At 45.2% G+C, this 26,174-nt stretch overlaps 1 protein-coding gene and 2 non-coding genes across 3 annotated transcripts; all 3 read left to right on the top strand.

The window, feature by feature from the left end:
* Nucleotides 1–1,196: 1,196 nt before the first annotated feature.
* On the top strand, nucleotides 1,197–12,505 carry CCT6A (chaperonin containing TCP1 subunit 6A). Its single transcript, XM_044004267.1, has 14 exons — nucleotides 1,197–1,476; nucleotides 1,954–2,017; nucleotides 2,922–3,056; nucleotides 3,807–3,980; nucleotides 4,491–4,594; nucleotides 5,728–5,838; nucleotides 6,006–6,165; nucleotides 6,263–6,345; nucleotides 6,866–6,962; nucleotides 8,228–8,375; nucleotides 9,194–9,327; nucleotides 10,646–10,748; nucleotides 11,101–11,173; nucleotides 11,441–12,505. Exons 1-14 carry the CDS (start codon nucleotides 1,340–1,342, stop codon nucleotides 11,511–11,513), a joined length of 1,596 nt encoding a protein of 531 aa, XP_043860202.1. The 5' UTR covers nucleotides 1,197–1,339; the 3' UTR covers nucleotides 11,514–12,505.
* LOC122727120 lies at nucleotides 3,566–3,699 on the top strand. The gene has a single exon (XR_006353074.1). It is a non-coding gene; the product is annotated as a small nucleolar RNA SNORA22 (small nucleolar RNA).
* Nucleotides 8,823–8,964, top strand: LOC122727113. The gene has a single exon (XR_006353067.1). It is a non-coding gene; the product is annotated as a small nucleolar RNA SNORA15 (small nucleolar RNA).
* Nucleotides 12,506–26,174: the final 13,669 nt, after the last annotated feature.

Genomic DNA, 26,174 nt, shown 5'->3' with positions numbered 1-26,174 from the left:
AAAGGGGTCTTCAGACCAAAAAGTTAAAGAAGCACTGTTTTAAGGGTATTATTGAAAAGGTACATAGGTATGTGTATAAAAATAGTCCCAACAGCCTTATTTGCAATAATAAACAACTGTGAAGGCAGAAAAAACTGTAGCATGTGAATGTAACTAACTGCACCTAGGAAATGATAAATAATAAAGAGTATAAAGAAATATGGAAAAACTTGAGTTGATGAAAATCAGAACAATAATTGTAAAAAAAGTACCAACAAAATAAAAACACAAAGAAAAAGATCAAAAAGGAACATGGAAGCAAATAGGTTGTTTTTATTAGTCTGTTAGTTAACAAGTTTTTGTGCATTTTGGTTTTTTTAATTGATAATAATGGAAAAAGGCATCTTGGTGAAATGGATAAAGGCTGGGAAGAAGCCGGGAAGACTTGAGTTCAAATCCTACTTCTGATACTTCTGGCTGTGTACACGTTTCTTTGTTTACAAGACAACTGGATTCCCACAACTGGGCAAGTCACAACTTCAGTTCATGCTTCAGGGTAAGTTGCAGGGAAATCTGGGTGGGTAGAAGGAATTTTCCCACCGGGAGTTCCCTATAACAATGAAATCACGAGCCCAGGCCCTGTCCCTTGTCCCTAACGAAGTTTACACTTTAATGTACAATCCTATTTTGGTTTCTCAATGTTTGTTTTGCTTTTTGTTCCTGGGTACTAAGACTAGGGCTTTTCCCCTACAATCCTCAGAACACCTGCTGCACCAGGGTGCTCGGAGCCTGCAATGCCGAGAAAGTACGCTTGGGCGCATTTTTACAGGGAGGGGAACTGAGGCTCATCCCTAAACTCGGTGACACTGGACTTCGGGTAGGCGCTTCCAAAGCGGCGGCGTTCCCAGGCTCCCGAGGACGGGTAGATCCTGTGCTCCACTTGCCCCGCTAGGCCCCACATCCGACAAGCTTTGCGTTCCCCAGACCTGCATCTGCAGGGCAGGAAGAGATGCCTCGTTACCATGGGAATTAGCTCGTCCCTACGTCTACGGCGGGGAGCGAGGGGGCGGAGCCAGCGGGGGATTGGCAGCCGCGGGCCGGAGGGGTGGGTCGAGAGCGGAAGAGCAGGTCCGCGGCCCAATGGCGGCGGCGTGTGGGCCGCTGGCGCCCAATGACGAGCGGCCGCCCAGGAGGCTCGAGAGGCGGGCCCCGGAGGCGCTGGAGGTTTCTAGAAGGGGCTGGGTCTCTTCTCGTCTCGTCTCGCGGGTCCACGCGCAGCGAGCTCTGGGGCCGCGGCTGAGCTGAGCACTTCCCGAGCTCCTTCTCCTGCGCCGCCTCCTCCTGCTCCTCTCCCGCAGCCATGTCGGCCGTGAAGGCGCTCAACCCTAAAGCCGAGGTGGCTCGGGCCCAAGCGGCGCTGGCCGTGAACATCAGCGCGGCTCGGGGGCTGCAGGACGTGCTGAGGACCAACCTAGGGCCCAAGGGCACCATGAAGATGTAAGGCTCCGGGTGCGGGAGCGCGCGGCCGGCGGGTTGGGGGAGGGGGAGGGGAAGGGGAAGGGGGGGCGCGGGGCCTGCGCGGGAGGGGCCTCGGCGGCCACCGTCCGCCGGGCCCAGCATCCGGTCCGAGCCTTCCGGCTCTCCCGAGCTCACGTGGGCCCGGCCTGGCGGGCGACAGTCGGCCCGTGTCCCGGGCCTGGCTTCGTGGAGGGAGGAGGGGAAGCCGAAAACGCGACCGATGGAAGTGCCCCCTGCCGTGCGCCCGGTTAGAGTTTAAAAATCGGCCCCCGGGGGTCAGGGGGGGTTTCCTGGGGCGGGGCCGGGGGACACCCCAAGACCTCGCGCCTACTCCTCAACCCTGGAACGTGTGCGCGCGTGCGCGTCTGTGACTGTGCTCGAACACGCGAGAGAGTGGGTGCAAGGGCGGCCTTGGGCCTGGCCCTGACCAGTGGATCGGTCATTCTGCCCCACTAGGCTTGTTTCCGGTGCGGGAGACATCAAGCTCACCAAGGATGGCAACGTGCTGTTACACGAGATGGTGAGCAGCCCCCGGGCCGGGCCCCCAAAGCGGGGAGCGGGCTAGGAAGGACCCCCGAAGTCCGATCACGGGGCCTCGTGTGCCCCAGTTGGGGGTCACTTTTTAGCCTGTGTCTTCAGCGATCCCTGAAAAATGGAGGGGTAGGGGTTATTATCCGTGGGGGCTTCCTGCGTGCTGGGCACTGGTCATCACCTTGGGATCACACAGCTAATATGTGATACTGAAGGCCAGATTCAAACTCAGGGCTTCCAGACTCTAGGCTTATCACTATCCCCTTTTATCTCTTATTTTCTGCCGTTAACTGGCGAAGAGGTCCTGGTTAGTTTTTTTTAATAATTGAGCTAAATAGTCAAAGATTCCTTCAGAAAGAGAAATCTATTTTCTGAGGATTTAATTGTCTGTTTTCAGCTGAAATTCTGTTTCCATTACTATTAATATTAAGATAACAGGAAAAATTTAAGTGATATTCTAAAACCTTATTGTAACAGGATTTATTTATTTAAGTAACGTCATGTACATTTTTTTGTTTGTTCGTTTTTGTGGGGCAATGGGGGTTAAGTGACTTGCCCAGGGTTACACAGCTAGTAAGTGTCAAGTGTTTGAGACCAGATTTGAACTCAGGTCATCCTGAATCCAGGGCCAGTGCTTTATCCACTGCACCACCTAGCTTCCCCCATGTCATATACATATTGTAGCAGGGACTCTAATAATGAGTGACAATCATATATTGATAGTTGTTATTTGCTTTTGAGGTTCATTAGTCCCACCTCATTTTGTCCGTGAGACGACATTTATTCAAAGCTTTTAATGCAGACTGTTTGGGGGGGGAGTATTTTTGTTACTTACAATTTATCCGTCTTTTCTCTCAAATTTTAATTCTATAATTTTCATTCTCTATTTTTAGCAAATTCAGCACCCAACAGCCTCCTTGATAGCAAAAGTGGCTACAGCCCAGGATGACATTACTGGCGATGGCACCACTTCAAATGTTCTCATCATTGGAGAGCTGCTGAAGCAGGCGGATCTCTACATCTCTGAAGTACACATGACTGTCACATTCCTGTGGTATTTTCTTCTGAATAGGAAATGTTTTATTTGTCTGCTCTTGGCAGGTTTAAGGGGCTATTAGTGATTTGCCCCTTATGTAACTAAAGATAAGGTTAGCAGCTATTTTTATCTTAACTTTTAAAAATGTGAGGTTTCTCAATGAAAAGTTTCTGAGAGTTATCAGCAAAGAAGGGAGGGGATCAGGGCTATTGTTTAGCCCTAAATGCTGCTTCTATTGAGGCCAGTCAAAACCTCTTGTACATTGAACCAATTTATTAGAAAGGGAAGGAGGGACAGGATGGAGAAGGTTTCATATACTGGAGAGTCGTGGAAGACAACCATAAGGACTTGTCTGAGGTGCTTTCAGTGCCATAGATTTCCTAACTTGTTTAATTTAGAGAAAATGAGAGGTTGTTTTCTAAGTGGAGTTCCAGCTAACTTATGGAAAATATGCCTAACCAAAGCATCAAGATGGGGGGGGTGTCCCTTATTCCTCATCATTTGCACGGAGAACACCCAAGTGTGCTTTGTAGTTCCCTTGGCGTAAAGTCTGTGCCAGAATAACATCTGCTCTTTTCCTCTGCGTTGGAAGGACTGTCCATCCTTCTACATGTATTCAGAAGGGCAGCACATTTCTGAGACGTGGTGGTAACTAATGGGCCCTGCTCTATATAAAAATGGTTTAAGCTTAGAGCCAGAATTGATTGGTGAGGAGGCTAATGGGTGGCTTTATAAACAACAGGGTCTGCACCCTCGAATCATCACAGAAGGATTTGAAGCTGCCAAGACGAAGGCCCTCGAAGTCTTGGATCAGATAAAAATAAGCAAGGAAATAGATCGAGAAATCCTCATTGATGTGGCCCGGACATCCCTGCGCACCAAAGTTAATGCCGACCTGGCTGACGTGCTGACGGAGGTAGGTGTTGGAGACAGTGCAGAAGTCGGGCTCCCCATGTTGTGAAATAGAAAAGTGAGAAGCAGAAAGGCTGCTAGTGTCCCACACACCAGTCTGTGTGTGTGGTATTAGAGTTCTGTTCTATGTGTAATTTAAAACCTTTTCTCATCTTAGCATTTAGAGCTTAGAGATACATATACAAATACAGAGATTTGTATTGCAGTTTGATTTGACCTGTGTGTCTGTCAGCATACTGACTTTTGTTTGAAAGAGCAGCAGTGGTGATTCTGGGCCTGGCGTAATACTAGGTCTGTGGTGGGAGCCATGAAATTAGGAAACGGCATTTTACGTTAGGAATTGACAATTTTTGTTAGTTTGATTGCTACCTTGAAGCTGCAATGTGTGTGGGGAGACTAGATGTATTTTTGGTGGGTGATAGTTGATTTTAATGGCCTTTAAGAAAATTGGGACTAGACTAAAATGTGGACAACAGCCTTGTTTGTTTTATCTTTGTGTCCCCTTCTGTTTCAGGCGGTGGTAGACTCAGTGCTGGCTATCAGGAAGCCAGGTGAACCTGTCGATCTTTTCATGGTAGAGATAATGGAGATGAAGCATAAGTCGGAAACTGACACAACGTAGGTAGTTAAAAGTTGTTAGTAATGTTAACTGATTTTTTTTTTTTTAGCGAGGCAATTGGAGTTAAGTGACTTGCCCAGGGTCACACAGCTAGTAAGTGTTAAGTGTCTGAGGCTGGATTTGAACTCAGGTACTCCTGACTCCAGGGCCGATGCTCTATCCACTGCACCACCTAGCTGCCCCTATTGACTGAATTTTTATTGTATTAACTGTTGAATTAAATTGAAGCAATTTTTTAGGGAAACTTGTAGAATGAATGTGCCATGAGGTATATTTTTGTCTCTTTGTGTGTGATATCTTTGGATGAGTAATGGAGATAGGTCTTTTGCATAGATGAATTCTGTATATCACACACTATGCAAGTGTAGTTTGTTTTGTTTGGTGGGGGGGTTGTTTGGGCAGTTGGGATTAAGTGACTTGCCCAGGGTCACACAGCTAGTAATTGTCATGTGTCTGAGGCCAGATTTGAACTCAGGTCCTCCTGAATCCAGGGCACATGCTTTATCCACTGCACCACCTACCTGCCCCACTATGCAAGTTTTGCTAATGCTGCGTTGGTGGTTGGCAGAACTCTGTAGGAAAATGAGTAAATTTGTATGTTGTATGTAGAGCCCACCACCCAGCACTGCTGGGGTAGTATTTAGAAGGAACAAGGCCTATGCCAAAGGTCTTGTGGAGAGAGGCTGGCACAAAACCCAATCCATTAGTGGTGAGGCTGTCCAGTCAGAATGTTTTTCCCTCACTTGTTTGCTTGTTAATCTAGCTAGGGGGCAGAGTAGATAGAGCACCGGCCCTGGATTCAGAAGGACCTGAGTTCAAATCTGGCCTCAGAAACTTGACACTTACTAGCTCTGTGACCCTGGGGCAAGTCACTTAACCCTCATTGCCCCACCAAAAAAAATTTAAAAAGCTAGCTGCATTTAGTAAATGGCATCTGCCCAGGTTTTTTTGGTGGGGTTGAGTGGGGAACAGGTCCCCAAGGACAAGTTTGTTTCAGGGCTTTAAAACAAAATAGTAACTTTTAAAGGCTGTGAATGAAGCTGTTAAAGTTGTCTCTCTTGAATTTGCTTTTTTATATCTCATTGCTTGATAGACTGTTTTTCAGATAGATTATAATAACTTCTTTTAATAGGTTGATCAGAGGACTGGTCTTGGATCATGGTGCCCGACATCCTGATATGAAGAAAAGAATAGAAGATGCTTACATTCTTACATGCAACGTGTCATTAGAATATGAAAAAACGTAAGTTGAGGCTGCCTTCGTAAATTGATCGCAGTTAATGACCTCTAAGAATCCCTCTAGCAGCTCTAAATCTATGGTCCTGTGACATTTGAATTTTCAGAAACTATACATGTGAATTTGGTATTCTTTTACTGGCTTTTTAAATAGTTTTGTTCTTATTTCTTTAGAGAAGTGAATTCTGGATTTTTTTACAAAAGTGCAGAAGAGAGAGAGAAACTAGTAAAAGCCGAAAGGAAATTCATTGAAGATAGAGTAAAGAAAATAGTGGAACTGAAAAGAAAAGTGTGTGGTGATTCAGACAAAGGATTTGTTGTTATTAATCAAAAGGTGAGAATGAAATTGTAATGCTATGTGGTCTGGTCTCAATCACCTAAATAGTCTGGTCTTTTTTTAAGTTTTTTTGTTTGTTTTTTAATCATTGCAGGGAATTGACCCGTTTTCTTTAGATGCTCTTGCAAAAGAAGGCATAGTAGCTCTCCGCAGAGCAAAAAGAAGAAATATGGAGAGGTAAGTTTTGGTGGGTGGACCAAGTAATCTAAATTTACTACATGTAATTGGGCTTTTATACAGCCACTTCTTACATACTATGAGTGGTCAGTTCCTCAGTCCTTTCCTTCCACTCCCTGGACTCTGTGTATTCCTGTAACTAGAGTGGCTTTTATGCTTGGATCAGGCACAGGACCCCTGACTGCCTTCTGCCAACTCAAATTTAATGTGTAATGCAAATTGACAGAAAGCAAGAATGTTTGTTTCTGTAGTTATTGGAAGCTTTTTTGTTTGCAAGGCCTGGGTATTTTGAGCCTAAAGACAAAAATCCTTGGCCAAAGGGTGTAATTGGGGCGGGGTGGCCTGAGGGAACTATAAGGATGCCAATTCCTACATGTGAATCATCATATTACCCTCACTGAACTAGGGGAACTAGTTTTAAGAACTCCCATCTAAATATGGTAATGAATTGGGTGTTGTTACGGGGAATAAATTTTTCTTAACGTTGAAATATAAAGTAAATTTTCCTTATTTAATTGAGGTTGACTCTTGCATGTGGTGGGATGGCCATGAATTCTCTAGATGACCTAAGTGCTGATTGTTTGGGACATGCAGGACTTGTCTATGAATACACACTGGTAAGTCTGTTTCTTTCTGACTCTTGATTACGTCCATTTTTATTTTGCATTTGAGATTTGATGAGACTTGTTTGTTGGGTAGACCTTTGATTACATAGGTGTAGAGAGCTCTTTTGGTGAGGAAATATCTACTAGAGTAGATCAGTCATTCCTCTGTACTTCACAGGGATTTGCCCAGCCAGTACATTGTCAAAAGCTGGTCAGATCTTAAGTGGAATTTGACGCTAGACATTATCTGTTAAGCTTTAGGTTTGTTTGTGTGTTTGTTTTGTTGTTTAAATAATGCAGAATAAACATTTGGTTCCATGGAGATATGAGGTATCCTTTGAACTAAAAGTGTTTCTGATACTACAGATGTTTCCCTTAGACCAGTGTGTTAGCACTTAGCTGTAAGACGACTTTAGAAGTGATGGAGGGGGGCAGCTAGGTGGCACAGTGGATAAAGCACCGGCCCTGGATTCAGGAGGACCTGAGTTCAAATCCAGCCTCAGACACTTGACACTTACTAGCTGTGTGACCCTGGGCAAGCCACTTAACCCTCATTGCCCAGCCGCCGCCGCCCCCCCCCCCCCCCAAGTGATGTTGGCTTCATTGTGGGAAGAAGAGGCAAGTCACTGCCTCCCTTTGTGTATCCCTACTTAGCATCCCATATTCCACTGGGCCAGCATTGTTTAGAAAATTCACTGTTTGGGGTCCTTTTAAGGCAAAGTGCATTTGCCAGTCTGTAGTAATCATGGCCTGTTACATTGCCTACTTATTTACAGACAGCACAAAAATAGATGTTCGTACCTTTTCTTTTTTATGGGGGCTGACTTGCCCAGGGTCACACAGCTAGTAAGTGTCACGTGTCTGAGGCCTGATTTGAACTGGGGTCTTCCTGAATCCTGGGCCAGTGCTTTATTCACTGTGCCACCTAGCTGCCCCCCAAACCTTCTTCCAAATGGCAACTGACATCAAACTGGAAACACAGTTTGGTCTGGACCCCAGCTGCCTACTTCATAATATCTCTTATTCATAAACCTTAATTGCTGCTTAAATATGTTCTGAAAGGAAGTCACCTGACAAGATCAAATAGCTAATTTTTTTCATCATTAACATGAGCAGTGTCATGACAGGAGTGAGTGAGGCTTGTGGTGTCCCTCTTCTAGAGTTTGTCATCACATCATATATACCATGTCCTATTTTTGGAAATAATACTGGTGATGCCTTAGAACTCATTGGGTGCCACCCAGTGTTTCTGGTGTTTTCATAAACATGTTTTGTAGGGAGAAGAGAAATTCACCTTTATTGAAAAATGTGGCAATCCTCGATCTGTCACACTGTTGATCAAAGGACCAAATAAGCATACAATTACGCAGATCAAGGATGCAGTAAGAGACGGTCTGAGAGCTGTCAAGAACGCCATTGAAGATGGTAAGCTTTGTCATCTCCACGGGACACAGTGGCTTCAGTTAAACCATTGGCAGGTTTCATGTCACTTTGATTTCCCAATGGATCCTTCCCCACTCCGTGTTCTCGGTTAGAACAAAGAATTAGGTGGGGGGAATAGGAGTTCCACAAAGGCCAGGGGTGGGGGGAATGTGTTCTCATGGTCCTTCTTTGGGGCCACACTTTGTGTTTAGGATTATGGGGTTGCATTTCTATTTCCATTGTTGTGATTCTGGTTCTGCCGAGTCCATTTGGCACTGGTTCACATTTGTTCCCTTGCCTCCCTGTGATCTTCATATTCCCTTATGACGTTTGTGTACTATGCCACACTGGGGCCATTCCCCAAGTTGAGGCATCTCTTTGTTTCCAGGTCTTGGCTGGTGAATGGGTTGGTATATGTTGAACTCGTTGGATTATTTTTACTTTCTAAGTGCATGGATGAATACTGTGTTCTCTTTGTCAGTAGTCAGCACAGCCAGACACCATGCGAAAGCAAATACTTCTCCTTTGAAATGGTCTTAATGGGATGCTAAGGGTTGTCGTTGGCATGCCATTGCTAAAAGGAATCACAGGTGTTTACCCTGACTTTGTAAGGATGGCTTGAGAAATGGGAAAAATGAGCCAGAATCACAGAGTCGAAGACCATAGCAGCCATTCTTCTGGAAGCAGGTGGTTTGACAGCAGAAGAGGTGGCGCCGTTTCATCCAGGGAGGGGGGGGAACCCCTCAACCTCTAGCAGACAAGCCTTTTTATTACAGGTTTACATTTCCCCCCATTTGTAGTGTCTTCCTTTCCCTCCCCAGGCTGTGTGGTTCCCGGTGCTGGCGCAGTGGAGGTAGCTATAGCTGAAGCTCTTATCCAACATAAGCCCAATGTCAAGGGAAGGGCCCGTCTTGGAGTGCAAGCTTTTGCTGATGCATTGCTCATTATTCCCAAGGTTTGTGGAAGTTCAATTGATGGTTTGTTGATGACCTTAATATTTAGAAGACATGTCCATGTGCCTTAAATAATCCTAGATTGGGCATAGCATGATTCACTTGTAAAATAGCTGTTAATGTCCATTACAGCTACTGGACCATGAGTGTCCTCAGAAGTTCCCACTGTCTGTTAGCTTTTTTCTAGGCCAAACCCTGCTTTTAGACAATAAGTAATTAAGTCAGAAGTTTGTGGCTTTAATTAAAATGAAAGCATATCACTATGTGACCTTAGGCCAGTCACTTAACCCCAATTGCCTCACTTTAAAAAAATGAAAGCATATCTTTGTTTCAAATGTTGCTTGTGGGGGCAGCTAGGTGGCACAGTGGATAAAGCATCAGCCCTGGATTCAGGAGGACCTGAGTTCAAATCCGGCCTCAGACATTTAACACTTAATAGCTATGTGACCCTGGGCAAGTCACAACCTCCATTGCCTCACTAAAAAAACCAAATCTGACCTCAGACACTTGACACTTACTAGCTGTGTGACCCTGGGCAAGTCACTTAACTCTCATTGCCCCACAAAAAAAACACACCAAAAGACCAGTCAAATGTTGCTCGCCCAGTTCTGAGTATGACCCAAATGAAACCGTTTATGAACACCCTGGGTATGGAGGCAGTGTCACACCCAGAGATCTTTGAGCGTGGGCAGGCTTCCCTCTGGGCTACCCATAATCAGGCTGACTGGGGGCTCTGCCAGGAGGTCTCTTCCAACCATTTCAGGCCAGTCTGGTGGCTTCTGCAGTGACCTTACGGCACTTGAATTGCACTGATTTTGTGGTAGGCCACCAATGGGGCTTTTGCCTGGACCTGATCCTATTTTTCAGTGAGAAATTTTTCAAACTGGCAGAGGAGACATTTCTTGGTATTGTTTCCTCACCTGTAAAATGGGGGTGTTGGATTAGATGAATTCGGAAATAGCCATGGCTATCCTTTATATAGTGCCTTCAGGTTGGGAAAGAGCTTTAAAAGATATTTTATCCTCACAACAACCTTGGGAAGTGGTACTACCCCCATTTCACAGGCGAGAAAACTGAGGCAGACAGTGACTTGCCCAGGGTCACACAGCTAGTAAGTGTCTGAGGCAAGATTTTGAGGTCAGTCTCTAGGTTCGATCTCCTTGTCCACTGTGCCCCAAGTGCCTGGAGATCTTATCCACCTTGAGGTGTGTGGTTTACCTTGCTTCAGGATAAATGTCACCAGAAAATGACTTTTATTCTCATTAGCCAGTGGGGGCCTTTTATGTTTTGAAAGTTTAAATGTTGTCTTTGTTTTTAAAGGTTCTTGCTCAGAACTCTGGCTTTGACCTTCAGGAGACACTAGTCAAGTTACAGGCCGAACATTCGGAGTCAGGACAGCTTGTTGGTGTTGACCTAAAGACAGGTGAGAGGCTGGTACCCCTGTGGAAGCTGGGATTGACTTCTCAGATCAGGGTGCTCAGGTACTCCAGGAACCAGCCCTGCCCGGGAAAAATGGGTTTGTGAGATACATAAAAGAGGATTATAAAGGAAACCAATTCATCATATTGAAATTTCATTGCCAGAATGTTTTGCAAAACAAGTCTACAGCCTCCAGCTTAAGAACAAACTGTGGGTGCTGGAGGAGATATTCTTGAGCCCCAAAGGTAGCTGGTATCACACTGGGTGTATTCCTGGGCCTTTTGCTGCCAGGGTCCTTCCAGGGAAGATGGCATCCAGATGGTCAATTTGAGGGGGTCATTTGGTTTCCCTTACAGGTGAGCCAGTTAATGCGGCTGAAGCTGGCATCTGGGATAACTATTGTGTCAAGAAGCAGCTGCTTCACTCTTGGTAAGTAGGGAAGAGGTGAGGGTATGGTAGTCTTGTAATATATTTTTTGTGTGGAGGGAAATGGGGGTTAAGTGACTTGCCCAGGGTCACAGTGGATAGAGCACCAGCCCTGGAGTCAGGAGTACCCGAGTTCAAATCCGACTTCAGACATTTAACACTTACTAGCTGTGTGACCCTGGGCAAGTCACTTAACCCCAATTGCCTCACTTAAAAAAAAAAGTCAAACTTGATTCTGGTCAGTATGTAATGCCTTAAATCTCCTTTCAGCACTGTGATTGCCACCAATATTCTCCTGGTTGATGAGATCATGCGTGCTGGAATGTCTTCTCTGAAAGGTTGAGTGGAATCAGAGGTTTCTGTCTTAATCAGCTGAATCATGAAGGCCCTACAGAAAGAACAACAAAATGTGTGTTTGGCGGCGGAATTTTTCTTGCCAGCCACCAAAGGATTTTTCCAAAGAATAATTGTTTTTCTTACTGTTGCAGCAAACCTGGGTTTCTCAAACTGAAATTATTGGCCCGTATTCAAATGTAAGGTCCTAAAATTGATTACAGTATTTATTTTTTTTTTTTTAATTGCACTGAGGCCTACAATTAAAGCTGCGGTCCTTTTTACCCAATCGATAATCGTCCTGCCTGGCTTCATGTCTTGTGTTAGTAGCTCTGGTGTGCAGCTTAGACCTTGCTCGTTTCTTCATTGTGTCCCATAGAGTTGTGCTTGGTTTTACAGTGTCTGACTTCTCCAGTGGCTTCGTTCTGTCTAAATCTAGACACAAAGGGGGCTTGAAGGTTTCTCATCATTGAGATGAATTCTACCTTCTGCAACCACTTTTCTGTTCTAGTGCAAGCCCTAAAGCATAAAAGCTTTTGTTGAAAGTAAATTGTTAGTTTGTATTTTCTCTAAGATTTTCCTTTTGTTGAAAGAAAGAGTTGATGGATATTTAATATGCACTTAGAAAAGTAATGCTATGTATTAGTCAAATGTCAGTCTTACTAGTAACTTGTACAGATTGACTTGAACCCATTCTTATCAGCTTTTAACTTAAAACCTTTTTATTTAGGTTATTTTGACAAAAGTCCAATTGCCTTAGTGTGTGGTCTTAGAAAAGTGTGTCCTATGGTGGGCTGGGGGGGGGTGCCTTTTAATTTTTGGATGTAAAATAGTAGAACTCATTCCTGGGTGTGTATAAAATGTATTGCTGATTTTTTTCTTTTTTAAAATTCTTGATACCTTGTTTTTATATCACTTTCATTTCTGACTATATCCTCCCCTTCCCAACCATCCATTCCTTGAAACCAAGAATAAAAAAGAGAAAGATACAGTGACGTGAAACCAGCTAACATATCACTCGCTTTTCCAGTGTTCCACACCCTGAATCCCCATGGCTGCATTTTGTATATGCAGAGTATATATGGGTGGAAGATGGGATGGGGGGGAGATCAGGAAAGGCAGGAATAGTCAGACACTAGCATGGACAGCACTCAGTCCATCTCACGTCCTCCACCTCTGCACAGAAGGGGGAGGTGAATTTTCTCACTTGTTCAGGGTTAAGTTTGGTCATTTTTACTTGTTAATACAAGCATTAATGGCTCATCTTTTATGTAGGGCACTGCTAGGTGCCAGGTACTAAAGGGGAAAAGCCCCTACTGTGTGTCGTGGCAAAGTGCTAGCCAAAAACAAGATTGCCTCCCCTCTAGCAGCTTACATCTACATGGGGGGGTGGGGGCCACAGGATAGAAGATGAAGGTTTGAGCTCTTGATACTTAACCAGGTGTGATGAGTGTGTGATCTCTGAGGACATAATGGACAGTGCTGGTTTGTTAAGGACTGGACTTGAAATGAGAAAAGGGGGATTCTTGTCCAAACAGGGCCAGGCAGTGTGGGGTTGGCACAGGCAGTCCAAGCTCCCAAACTGCTTTAGTCAAGTCCCTTAACAAACCAAATCATTAGGTCCGAACCAGGAGAGCTAGGAAGGGTTCTATACTACCAGCATGTGTGTCCTCACTGCAGTCTGGCCTTGGAGGGGGGCGTGGTCCAGGGCAAGGCCAAGATGTAGATTGGTGCACTTGATGCATCAGACACATGAGGGTAGATATGGGCCGAGAAACATCCTCTAGCTGATGGCCCTTTAAAATTCTCCGAGGGGAGGGGCAGCTAGGTGGCTCAGTGGATAGAGCACCAGCCCTGGAGTCAGGAGTACCTGAGTTCAAATCCGGCCTCAGACACTTAACACTTACTAACTGTGTGACCCTGGGCAAGTCACTTAATCCCAATTGCCTCACTAAAAAAAAACAAAAAAAATTCTCCGAGGGGACCGTCATGGCTGCCCGCAGTTACCAGCCAGTTCCATGTAGATGTTCATGATCCTTCCCTTTGAGGGAAGGAAGAGAAAAAACTTGTCTTTGGTGTGGGTTGACTCAGGGCCCAGACCTGTCCTCCAACAAGATCATCCCCATCTGTATTGGAAAAAAGCATTAACAGTCTCTCATCCATCTTAACAGAACTGCTAATTATGCTGCAAAAAACTGGGCGAGGCAAGTGATAGGAAGCGATCTAATGAACTTAAACTACCATTAATCTGGTCGAATGTTCCCGCAGACCTGCTGGAACAATCCTTGCCTGCTGCTGTGCTGTGCTGTGCACTCCCGGGCTAGTGGAGAGCGCTTCTGTGCTACCCTTCCAGCACTGTCTCTCCGAGGACCTTTGGTTTTCCTTAAGAGCTGTTGCCTGGACTTCAGGACCAGCCCTGTGGGCGGAACGTGAATGAAGCGCTGGGATGTCGGCTTGTGGCTCACAACATGCTGGGGTTTGGGGACAAGGAAGCCAGGCTTGGAGGGGCCCACAGAAAAGTGAGGAGACGCCTGTGCAGTAAGCAAGGATGAGGCTGCTCTTTATTTGGCCACTAGGTGGTGCTCCTGCTTTTCTCAAAAGGCACATGGTGTAGATGAGCCCGCCCAGCCACAGGCATTTCCATAAATCCCCTGGTGCAGGAGGCACTACTCTGGGAATAAGGATAACTTGTGACCCTTGTTCAGGTGTGGAGTCCCCAACCCCCTTTTAGAGAGTCTGTCTCTGACTCTAGTAGAGGCCCTTGTTAGGTGCCAAGCAGTAAGGATTCACATAATGGCAAACCAGGGTCTCTGTCCTCAAAGAGCTTACATTCTTTTTTCTCTCGTTATATATAAGGATAGTTTTCAACATTTGTTTTCACAGGAATTTTAGTTCTCCCATCCTCCCTCCTTCCCAAGACAGAAAGCAGCCTGATATAGGTTGTATATGTACAATCACATTAAATATATTTCTACATTAGTCATCTTGTGAAAGAATCAGCACAAGGGAAAAACCTCAAAAAAGAATGGAAAAAACAACAGTCCAAAAGTAGAAACAGTATGGTTCAATCTGCATTCATAATTCACAATTCTTTTTTCTGGATCTTGAGAACATTTTCTATCACGAGTTCTTTGAAACTGTTTTGGATCTTTGCACTGCTGAGAAGAACCAAGTCTCACACAATGTTGCTGTTATTGTGTACAATGTTCTCCTGGTTCTGCTCCTCTCAGTCAGCATCAGTTCATGTAAGTCCTTCTAGGTTTCTCTGAACTCCTCCTCCTCATTGTTTCTTTTCTTTTTTTTTTTTTTAGTGAGGCAATGGGGGTTAAGTGACTTGCCCAGGGCCACACAGCTAGTAAGTGTTAAGTGTCTGAGGCCGGATTTGAACTCAGGTACTACTGACTCCAGGGCCAGTGCTCTATCCACTGCGCCACCTAGCTGCCCCACTCATTGTTTCTTTACAGCACAATAGTATTCCATTACATTCATATACCACAACGTGTTTAGTCATTTCCCAATTGATGGGCATTCCCTCGATTTCCAATTCTTTGCCACCACAAAGAGAGCTGCTATAAATATTTTTGTACATGTGGGTCCCTTTCCCTTTTCTATGGTCTCTGGGATACAGACCTAGCAGTGGTACCACTGGGTCAAAGGGTATGAAAGTCCCATAGCCCTTTGGGTATAGTTCCAAATTGCAAAGAGCTTACATTCTAATGGTGGGAATGAGGAGAGTATGGTGGCAATGTGGTTTGGAGAGGGCCGGAAGTGTCCTGGAGGCATGCGTGGCTCAGCACAAGATGAGGCACCAGAAAATTCAGGCTGAGAGAGTCTTAACTAATAAGAAAAATGACAGTGTGGAGTGCTATATGGAGCAGGAGCAGTGATTTACAAGGAGTGAAAATCAGAAGAGGGCCCTTTTCAGTTAACTGACCAAAGGTGGCTCATTTCACTTCTTGTAGCACAATCTTCCCTTTTTCAGCTAACTTCTGTGTGTCTTCTTCCACCATTTGATTGTAAGCTTCTTGAGGGCAGAGACTTTCTTTTTCCTATTTGTATCCCCAGTACTTTGGGTTTTTTTGTTTTGTTTTGTTTAGTGAGGCAACTGGGGTTAAGTGACTTGCCCAGGGTCACACAGCTAGTAAGTGTTAAGTGCCTGAGGTCGGATTTGAACTCAGGTACTCCTGACTCCAGGGCTGGTGCTCTATCCACTGCACCACCTATCTGCCCCATCCCTAGTACTTTGTACAGTGCCTGGTGCATAGTAGGTGCTTGATAAATATTTATGGACTATTACCATGGCTCTATTCCATCTTGTTAGCCATTCAACAGAGGTGGCTGGTAGAACAATGGATGGAGTGCTGAGCAAGGAAATTGTTCAGTCATTTCAGTCTTGTCACATTCTCTGTGACCCCATTTGGGGTTTTCTTGGCAAAGACCCTGGAGTGCTTTTGCCATGTTCTTTTCCAGCTCATTGGACAGAGGAGAAAACTGAGGCAAACGGGGTTAAGTGACTTAACCAGGGTCCCACAGCTAATAAGTGTCTGAGCCCAGCTTAGGAAAATGAGTCTTTCTGAGTTCAGGTTTTGTGCTCTATCCCCTGAGTAAGGATGACCTGGGTACCAATCTATCCTCATTAGGTCTGTATTCCTGGGCAAGTCACTAAGACCATTGTCTGCCTCTGTGAAATGGAAACAATGATAGTATCTACCTCCTAGAATTGTTATGAGGATCAATTAAGCTAATGTTTGGAAGGGAGGGAGAGAGGGAGAGAGGAAGAGACGAAGTAAAACTTAGATCCCCTGTTTTCCAGAGCTAAGGTCCTGTGGACAAGCTGCACCCTGAGCTTGGCAGGACAACAATCCTTTGTGGTTACCCTCTGGATGATCTCACTCTTTGGGCTAGTCACACAATTCAGGTGTTCTCTGATCAAAGACAAGCACTGAACAAAATCGGAAAGTCCTGCAGTGAATCAAACGTCATATGCTTGCTGCTCCTTCACTGGTAGGGCTACAACTCACTGAGCAGTCAGTATTATAAATGTGTGTGTGTGTGTGTGTGTATACACACACAAGTATATATAATAGTATAAATACTGAGATGTCCCCACACTGGCTCAGATCTATATATATACAAATAAGTATATATAATAGTATAAATACTGAGATGTCTCCATACTACCTCAGATCACACACACACACACACACACACACACACACACACACACACACACACACACACTAGGGGAGGGGGCCTCTGCACATGTGTCTATGATTCCTCCTTGCTTGCAAGCCTTTTTCCTCACTTAGAAAATAAACTTTCTCTTGAATTCCTGACTCACCTGTCTCTGGCCTATATTGTGTGGCTTTGGCCATACAGAAGGAAGGAAGGTATATATAGTAGTTGCTTTATAAATGCTTATTCCCTCTCCATTTCCCGATAGGTGGACGCCCCCTTTGTTTCAGTTCTTAGCTAATATCAAAAGAGTTGCTATAAATATTTTTGTACATATAGGGTTTTTTCCTCCTTCTTTGGTCTCTTTGGGGGTATAGACCTGGAAGTGGTATCCCTGGGACAGAGGATGTGAACAGTTTCATAATTTTTTCCTAATTTCTAGAATGGCTGCCACAATTCATATTACTCTGAAGTAGACACAATTATTATCCCCTTTTTATAGATCAGTTTGTGCCAGGCACTACTGTGAGAAATAATTCATGTGGCCCCCTCCTCTATTCCAGTCAGTACTGATCCATTTCATATGGTTCCATAGGGGTGGTGATTATAAGTTCTGTATATTAGGCCCCTGAGCTGTGAGCTGCAAATTGTAAGTTCACTTGCTTAATCATAGGAAGCCCAGTGTGGCAGAGGTGACTCAGTTACATGGAAAAGTCCCCCTACTTATTTTTATATCTCCAGACCACTCTCTTGTCCAACATGAGCAAGTGACCATCTCATGACCACTTAGTGGAGAAGACCCATGCTTAGCCCAACCCAAGTCACTACCCCCTTGACATACCTTTTCTAGCTGATGTATCATTTTTTTGGCCTGTGAAGCAAGATCTGTGGACCAATGGGATTCTGTACTTGTGTAGCCTCTTTAGAGTGACCAGGTGTCAAACCTTATAAAGATAAGGCCCTGGAAGAAGGGGGCATCTCAGATTGTGAGGAGAATCTAGGATAGATGGGACCATGGACCCTTTCATGAAGTGCCATTGGCTCAGAGCTCTGCCTCAGTGGTCTCTCATTGAAGGTTGGACAATTTTTTTTTTTTGGTGAGGCAATTGGGGTTAAGTGACTTGCCCAGGGTCACACAGCTAGTAAGTATTAAGTGCCTGAGGCCGGATTTGAACTCAGGTCCTCCTGAATCCAGGGCTGGTGTTCTATCCACTGTGCCACCTAGCTGCCCCCATAGGTTGGACAATTTTAATCCCCATGCTGTGTTAAACTCTGGGGATAGGGGCAGCTAGATGGCGCAGTGGTAAAGCACCGGCCCTGGATTCAGGAGTGCCTGAGTTCAAATCTGGCCTCAGACACTTGACACTTACTAGCTGTGTGACCATGGGCAAGTCACTTAACCCCAACTGCCTCACAAAAAAACAAAAAACTCTGGGGTACAAGGAAAGGCAAAGGACAAGCCCTCACAGTCTAACAGTGGCTTGCCCAGGGCACATAGCTATAAGATTCTGAGACTGGATTTGAACTCAGGGCTTCCTTCATCAAAATCATGATTTAGAGAGGACCCTGGGTTCTGGAAGGCTGCAGCCAGTCAGACTGCAGCTTTGTGGGTCTGTATTAAGCTGGGGGTTGGGGGTTGGGGTGCAGAGCTGGTCCCAGTGATCAGCCTGACAAGAAGCTAAGATTGTGCTGGAGACAAAAATAGAAAACTGCCCCTCCCAATCCCTGAGGGAATAGCTTCGTGGGATGGCAGGTGGGTGGATGGTATATATCTGGGTTCTTCAGCTTCTCCTGCCTGAAGTGTGGGCCTCTTCACTTGCTTGGTCCTTGTTACAGCTCAGAATCCCAGAGTAGATTTGCAAGGAACCTGCCAAGTCTGTCCCTCTACAACCCACCTGCCAAATATTCAGCCGGCCTCTACTCCAAGACTTCCACTCAGGGGAAAAAGCAGCCCCCTCCTGAACCAGCCCTTTCTACCCAGGCATCAAGCTGAAAACTTGCCTCTGGGCCCCATCCACTCCTCTTGGTTCTGCCTAGAACAAGTCAGACACTGGGAATTGATTGATGAGCTTCCCAGAGTTCTCTCCGATAGCCCTTGAAGGATTTTTAGGTGGCCTGTATATTGACAGTAGGCCACCAGCATTTATTAAGCACTTACTATGTTCCAAGCACTGGGCAAAGTTGGAGGGGGAGGCTTGGGAAGGGAAGGGAAGATGGTCAGGGATGGAGGAAGGGAGGGAAAGGGCAGGACATTCCAGGTTTGGGGAGTGACTCAGGTTCTCAGCAAATGTTTGTTGATAACCTTATGTCCTCTTACCCAATGTTGCTGACAGCTTGGGCAACTGCTTCTTTTGTTCAGTTAATAAAATAACTGGTTTTGTAGCTCAGAAAGATGGCTCCTCCACACCCCCACCCCCTGGCCAGCCTCCACGAGAGGAAGCAAACGGCCCTGCGTCCCATCCTGGTGAACTTCTGGCTCTGGGTCCCAGAACCCTGAGGTGGGCCCAGAAGCCCTTCCTCGGGAGGGTCAGCCAGGCCCATGGGAGACGGAAGACGGCTGGTTAGGACAGTGGCAGAGGTACAAAGGGTGCTGAGGGATGAGACTCTAGTCCTTCTGGACTGGTCTGAGGGGCCTCAGAAAAACCTCAGACTATTGATGGGCAGAACACAGGATAGAGGGGGAAAGGGAAAACTGAAGAAACGGGGAAATCTCTCACGGAAGCCTTGGCAGGGTCCCAGGGGCACCCCTTGGCAGGGAGATCCTGGTGTGTCTGACGCCCGGCAGCCTCAGGATGTTGGCCCTTCTGAGAGGCTCTTGTGCCCTTAGGTCAGGGCCTGGTGACTGAGGTGGGGTTTAGAATAACAGCAACAGCAGCAGCATCCGGGGCTAGAGGGACCAGCCCTGGAGGGACCAGCCCTGCCCCCTTCCTGAGGGTGATGTAGGATGGATTTAGGGTCAAGTTGATCATGAGTCGTCCCCAAAAGAATTAATGACAAGACTTGGTGACTCAGTTTCCCAAGTTTTATTGTAATACTGTGAGTGATCACAGGGAGAGAACCAGAAAAGTGGAAAGGTAATCTCTTGAATTAGGAAAGATAGAAAGTTATATTTCTAGTATGGATAAATTGATTTATCAGTCTCATTATAATAATCTCCACCTTAGGGAGGGACAGGGGAGGGCCTATCTTAATTTGGAGTTCCTAGGACCCTAAACTAACCCCCCCCCCAGACAGGTACCTTTTTCTGTGGACGTGTGTTTGGGGGGATTACCTGTCATAAGGTGAATCTGGGGACAAATTTGGCCTTTTCTGCTCATATCTCTTTTTGGTTCTCATGTTTAGTTTCAAAACATCTTCATTTTTATTTTATTTCTAGTCTAAATCTCTATAGCCTATCATGTTTTTCACTGTTATAGTCTAAGGTCTTCATAGACTCTCCCTCTGTTCCCTGTTACTGTGGGCAAGAGAACTTAGCATCCTGACTTGTAAACTATCCATTAACTGGCATCTGAATCCCTCTTAGAGCTCATATCTGAATTAGAACTTGGATCTTAGGTCTTGTATCAACCCCTTTTTGCCTCCTACATCAAGGAGACCCCCCCACCACCACCACGTGTTGTTCACTAACCCTGGATTTCATGCAAAAGGACCTGGGTTCGAATCTTGTCTCTTCCATTTACATTTATTTGAACAAGTTGCTATCTCTCTGCCTCTGTTTCCTCATCTGTAAAATGAAAGGGTCAGACCCGACGACCCCTATGTTCTCTTCTAGCTCTAAATTTGTGACCCTGTGCTACTAGGAGCACATCTGGATTCAGACACAATGAGTAGATTCTTGGGGGAGTCATTTGCTTATAACTCCCTAAGAGGAAAAAAGTGTGACCCTCCAGAAAACAAAAACAACAAACCCTTAATCCCCAAACTCCTAGATCCTAGAGGTTAGGGAGCCCACACCCTGCCCCCAAGCTGAAAGGATGCTCTAAAATGGTTGGAATTTGTCCTCCTGTAACTCCTCCCCCAGGGCCCTTCCCCTGCCACATCCCCTCCCCAACTCTACTTGAGGGAACTTGGCATTGAAAGGAACTTCAACTATCCGTGTCCAAAGAGTGTGAGGTCAGTAAGCCTTGCTGGGCCATCAGTCCCTCATCACAGAGACCCTGGGAAACTCCCACAGGAAGGGATCAGTTCTTCTCCTGTTCTGAAGAGGTCAGTCTTATGTTGACCTCAGGAAGGACAACTGTAGCCAAGACTGTGCTGAAACCAGCCAGAAGTAGCTTAGGAGAGGAGAGCTGGTTGTTAAAATTTTCAATATGAATACATTGATAGATGGATAGATATATGTATATGTATAGAGATATATAGATATAACCTATATCAGATTACCTGCTGTCTAGGGGAGGGGGGAGGGAGGGAGGAAAATCTGAAATTGAAAAGCTTGTATAAACAAAAGTTGAGAACTATCTTTACATGTAACGGAAAAAATAAAATACCTTATATGTAAAAAAAATATGAATACATTGAAATGTGATATATATATACATATATATACATATACATATACATACATATATATATATATATATATATATATATATATATATATATATACACACATCCTAGAAATCAGTGTTACAAATTGGCGCTTGATTTATTTTTGTTGTTGTTGTTGCTGCCAAGATTTAAGAAAGTGAGAGAAAATAATTAATAATGTAAATTAAACTTAGAAGTGAGTTGTGGGGGCAGCTAGGTGGTGGAGCAGTGGATAGAGCACTGGCCCTGGATTCAGGAGGACCTGAGTTCAAAGGCGGCCTCAGACACTTAACACTCACTAGCTGTGTGACCCTGGGCAAGTCACTTAACCCCAATTGCCTCACTTAAAAAAAACAAAAGTGAGTTGTGGTCTCTTTTTTTTTTTTTTTGAGAGCCAATTGTTAAACATTTATCAGGACACTCCTGAATGTCAAAGGAATTTTTCTCTCTCTCTCTCTCTCTCTCTCTCTCTCTCTCTCTCTCTCTCTCTCTCTCTCCCTCTCCCTTTCCCTCTGTCTCTTTTTCTCTCTCTTTCTGTCTCTGTCTCTTTCTCTCTCTCTCTCCTTTCTCCCTCCCTCTCTGTCTGTCTCTTTGTCTCCCTCTCTCTGTCTGTCTGTCTCTGCCTCTGTCTCTGTTCCTTCTATGCAAAGATAGGTTGCTATGTAGTGTTCCCAAGACCTTAGTACAACTTTGAGCCAACAGAGGCCAGAAGAGAGGAGGCCCTGGAGAAGGGAAAGAGGGATGGATCTCAGTTGCAACCTTTCCCCCACCTGGACAAATGACCTCTCAGGCTCTAGGTGCCCCTGTCAAACTGGTTGTGCGCACATGACCTACAAACATTATCCCTGGCACGGGTCTGAGTTTTGTAGTGGAGACATTTAAAGGTCTTTTTTTTTTCCTTTTATTTTTTTTTTGGCGGGGCATTGAGGATTGCCCAAGGCCACACAGCTAGTAAGTGTCAAGTGTCTGAGGTTGGATTTGAACTCAGATCCTCCTGAATCCAGGGCCGGTGCTTTATCCACTGTGCCACCTAGCTGCCCCTCCATTTAAAGGTCTTTAACTCAATTGGGGCCCAGAGAAAGTTTCCCACCAGGAGATGATGATGCCCAAGTGCCCTCAACCATTTATTTGCTTCATGGAGGACTCCTATGGTGCTAACCTAGGCTCATTAGTCGCTGTAATTCTGAGGTTCTTCTTGCCTTAGTTCTTCCTAAAGGATGGTGGCAGGCACATCGATCCCTGAGCTGGCTACTCACCAAGGCCTCCCAGCAAGGGACAGGAGGACAGCAATCCCAGTGTGGGGAGGAGCAGCCATGGGAACAGGTGGGGAATGAGCCCCAGGCTCACACTCACAACCGGGATGTGAGACAGAGCTCTTTGGGTTGATATCCGATCTGAAGATGGAGATGCCCAAAATACATGGCATGTGGAAACCTTGGAGCCATGACAGCTCGCTGAGGGGAGAGTAGCAAGCAGCCTGCGCTGGGGGAGGGGGGGGGCCTTACTTTGGAAAGGAGTTTGTGAGGGAGGCAAAATACAGGTAGATCGGGGAACATGGATTTGCCTTGTGTGTGGTTGCCATACATTCGGAGGTCAGAGCTCAGATTCTAGGCACAGAGGGGATGACTGAAGCCATCACAGAGCCCAGATAGAGAGCTCAGAGATCCTCTAATGCAGGTCTAATTAATCTTGCCCTCGCCACTGCCCCTTTTCACCTAAGAAATGTTTATGTGACCCGGGGTACATAGTTATATAAAATAGGCATATGTGACCTTTGAATGCTGCCAAATGTTTTGTGACCCCCACATTCAGTTACTTGACCTCCTATGGAGCAATCACCCACAGTTTAGAAAGCTTTGCTCTAATCCATACTCTTCATTTTACAGATGAGGCCGAGGGAAAGTTAATGACTTGCCCAAGGTCCTATAGAACTTACAAACAAATGTGACATTTGAATCCAGAACCGCTATACCAGATTGTTTAGGCAGATGGGTAGTGCAGCAGATAAAATGTAGAACTTTGAATCAGTAAGATCTGAGTTCAAATCCTGCCTCAATCACTTACTAGCTGTGTGACCCTGGGCAAGTCACTTAACCTTGTCTGCCTCAGTTTCCTTATCTACAAATGGGGACATTTAGTTTATATATACACATGTACACATATACACATATGAATATAATAATAGCTATAATGTATACATTATATATAACATATAACATATATATGTATATATACAAAATACATAATATATATATGTATACACACACACACACACATATATATACAAAATACATAATGATATAATTGTACCTACCTCCCAGGGGTTTTATGAGGAGAAAACTTATAAAGTGCTTTTCAAATCTTAAAAGGACTATATAAATATTAACTATTATAATGATTGGGGGCAGCTGGATGGTGCAATGGATAGAACTGGAGTCAGGAAGACCTGAGTTCAAATCCTCAGACACTTACTAGTTGTGTGACCCTGGACAAGTCAATTAATCCCAGCTTGCCTCAGTTGCCTCATCTGTAAAATGAGCTGAAAGAGAAAATGGCAAACCCCTCCAGTACCTTTGCCAAGAAATCCCCAAATGGTTTCAAGAAGGGTAAGGCATAACTGAACAATATTATAATGGTTCCTCCTTAAAAGGTATTATAGTTTTTGTGTAAATTTAGCACCCTAAGTAGGTTGTCAGTCAGTCAACTAGTATTTATTAAACTTACTATGTGCCAAGCAAAGGGAAGACAAAGAAAGATAAAATCTGGATCCCTGCCCTAAAGGAGATCTCATTCTAATGGAGGAAGATACCACCGGAACCACCAAATTCTTACTAGAGAAATACCAGATAATTAGAGAAGCTCTTGTTAATTTGGATGGACCTTGACAACGCCCAGCCTTACTCGTACTTACAGGCTCAGCTATCAAGTTGGAAGGACTATGTGACCTTTGTGGTCATCTGACTCAAGCCTTTCATTATACACAGGGAAACTGGAAGTTTAGGGAGGATGTGGCTTGATTAAGGTTACATAGGTAACAAGTATCAAGAATTTGAACTTATGCTGACTCCACTCTGTGATTTTTCCACTATAAAAGGTCGATTGCTTAGTGATGTATGTAATCTCACATACACGCTTAGCTCCTTCAGAAGTCCTAAATTCACTGAGGGAGGAAATCCTTTATCTCCATCTCCCTTTATTGTACCTCGAATCATGCATTCCAGGCTGGGCCTCTCATTCCCAATCCAGCTTTCCTTCCGTGCACTCCCTCCCTCCCTCCCTGTTTGTGAGGATGATCCTCCAGCAGATGTCCAAGTAGAATTCGTGTGGATTATCACTGTCATTAACGTAATTTAGAATATCGCCGTGGGTCTAACTACTGGTCAGTACAATTCAGCCTCTGAGTGGAGATTTTGAAGGCTGAAATGCAGTCCCCTCCACAACGTCTGGTATGGCTTAAATCCCTCCCTCCCCCTCTACGTTTGGGAGGCTCTAATGTTCAGGAAGCTTTTCATTAGGTCAAGCCTAAGCCTGCCTCTCCTGGTTCATCACACACATGGCAAGCAAGAGTCTGTCCATTCAGGAGCAGTGCCCTGGGGGATCATGGGAGTTACCTTCCATGATATGGTCCTTAAAGGTGAGGGATGTCCCTGGGCACGTGCATCTCCATTATAATGTATGAACCTGTTTTGAAACTTTATAGAGGATCAGTCTGCACAGTGTCTAATTGTGCTGCTTCTTTCCAGTTCTGTAAACTATCTTAGAGCCTCACAGGGCACACTCTGTGAAGTTGGGACAGTAAGTTCAGCACCCATCCACACCAAGCACTTGTTACTCAGCAAAATACCTGTTTGATTGAACAAGGCCCTGGATTCACACTTCAATTGTGTGTGTGGCTGTCCTTGAGAATAGGGACCTCCCTCTCATGTGACAAGCACATTCAAAACCTTGCGTTTCACTAAAATGTTAACAGATTTCTCCAAAAGCCCTTCCAGACTCTCCCCTAAGCAAGAAATAAGCAAAAGGTCAAGAACACCAGGTCCGGAGAAAATGGGGTAAGGGTGGCAACTAAATTTAGAACAACTACCTAAGGTTTAATAGAGAACATAGCCTTCCCCATTCCTTGGAGGAATGAGCCATGATCTGCAGCTCTGCCTGCACAAGATGCCCCCATACCCCCTTTTCCAGATTCCTTTTGTTATGGGGAAATAGTGTGGGTTTGGGGTAGGGGGTCTTAGGAATTCCTCTTTAAAGAATTACACCCTCTTGCCCACAAATCCAATTAGAATAAAATAATAGTTCATTTAGGTGCTAGGGAAAGGAAACCAAGAGAGAAATCCTTGGACTTCTTGTGGGGAGAAGGCATGGCCCAGAGGCGAGGCTCTCTGAGACACCTTTCTCCGGGAGCAGTAGGCAGGCAGAATTTTATAGAGGACGGATGGTGGTCTGATGAGGTGATCTTCTGACTGTGGAACGTTTCCTTATTAGGGGAGGGGGGGCTGGGGGAGTTGGTGAGGGGCGGCTCCTGATCTCTCAAGCCATCTCTCTCCTCCTTACACCCCAAAGGCAACAGCCATACTTAATCTAGTCTCCCCAGGGGTGGGGAAGGCTGAAATGAAGGGTGGTGGTCCTGGAGTTAAAGCCGTTCCAAGAGATAAGTGCTGCTTATCTCTTTAGGTGTGTCTGTCCTTTGGTTTAGTTTCTTAAGGAGAAGGTTCTTTTGCCGACCCATTCAAATGAGATACCCCAGCCCATAACAGTTCCTCACATACAGTAGGCACTTAATAAACGTTCCCCGAATTGAATTTGTGAAAAGGTTTAGGGTATGTTCATCACAGGAAGGTCTCGAAGGAAATGGTCAAAGGAGGAATTGAGTGGTTTTAAGACTGGCTCACCCACTCAAGCTCTGAAGGCCCACTTTGCCCTCATGCCCCTCAGATAGCCCTAAATAGCTACAGGCGTCTAAGGG

The sequence above is a fragment of the Dromiciops gliroides genome, chromosome 4 (genome assembly GCF_019393635.1).
Source record: "Dromiciops gliroides isolate mDroGli1 chromosome 4, mDroGli1.pri, whole genome shotgun sequence".
Taxonomy (NCBI): domain Eukaryota; kingdom Metazoa; phylum Chordata; class Mammalia; order Microbiotheria; family Microbiotheriidae; genus Dromiciops; species Dromiciops gliroides.
Note: the sequence above shows the minus strand (reverse complement) of the source record. Positions and strands in the feature narration are given on the sequence as shown.

Excerpts from the sequence above, each read along its gene's own strand:
- CCT6A (XM_044004267.1), top strand. The coding sequence starts at position 1,340 with ATGTCGGCCGTGAAGGCGCTCAACCCTAAAGCCGAGGTGGCTCGGGCC. Across the intron at positions 3,057-3,806 it reads CGGATCTCTACATCTCTGAA|GGTCTGCACCCTCGAATCAT; the intron begins GTACACATGACT and ends TATAAACAACAG. Across the intron at positions 3,981-4,490 it reads TGGCTGACGTGCTGACGGAG|GCGGTGGTAGACTCAGTGCT; the intron begins GTAGGTGTTGGA and ends CTTCTGTTTCAG.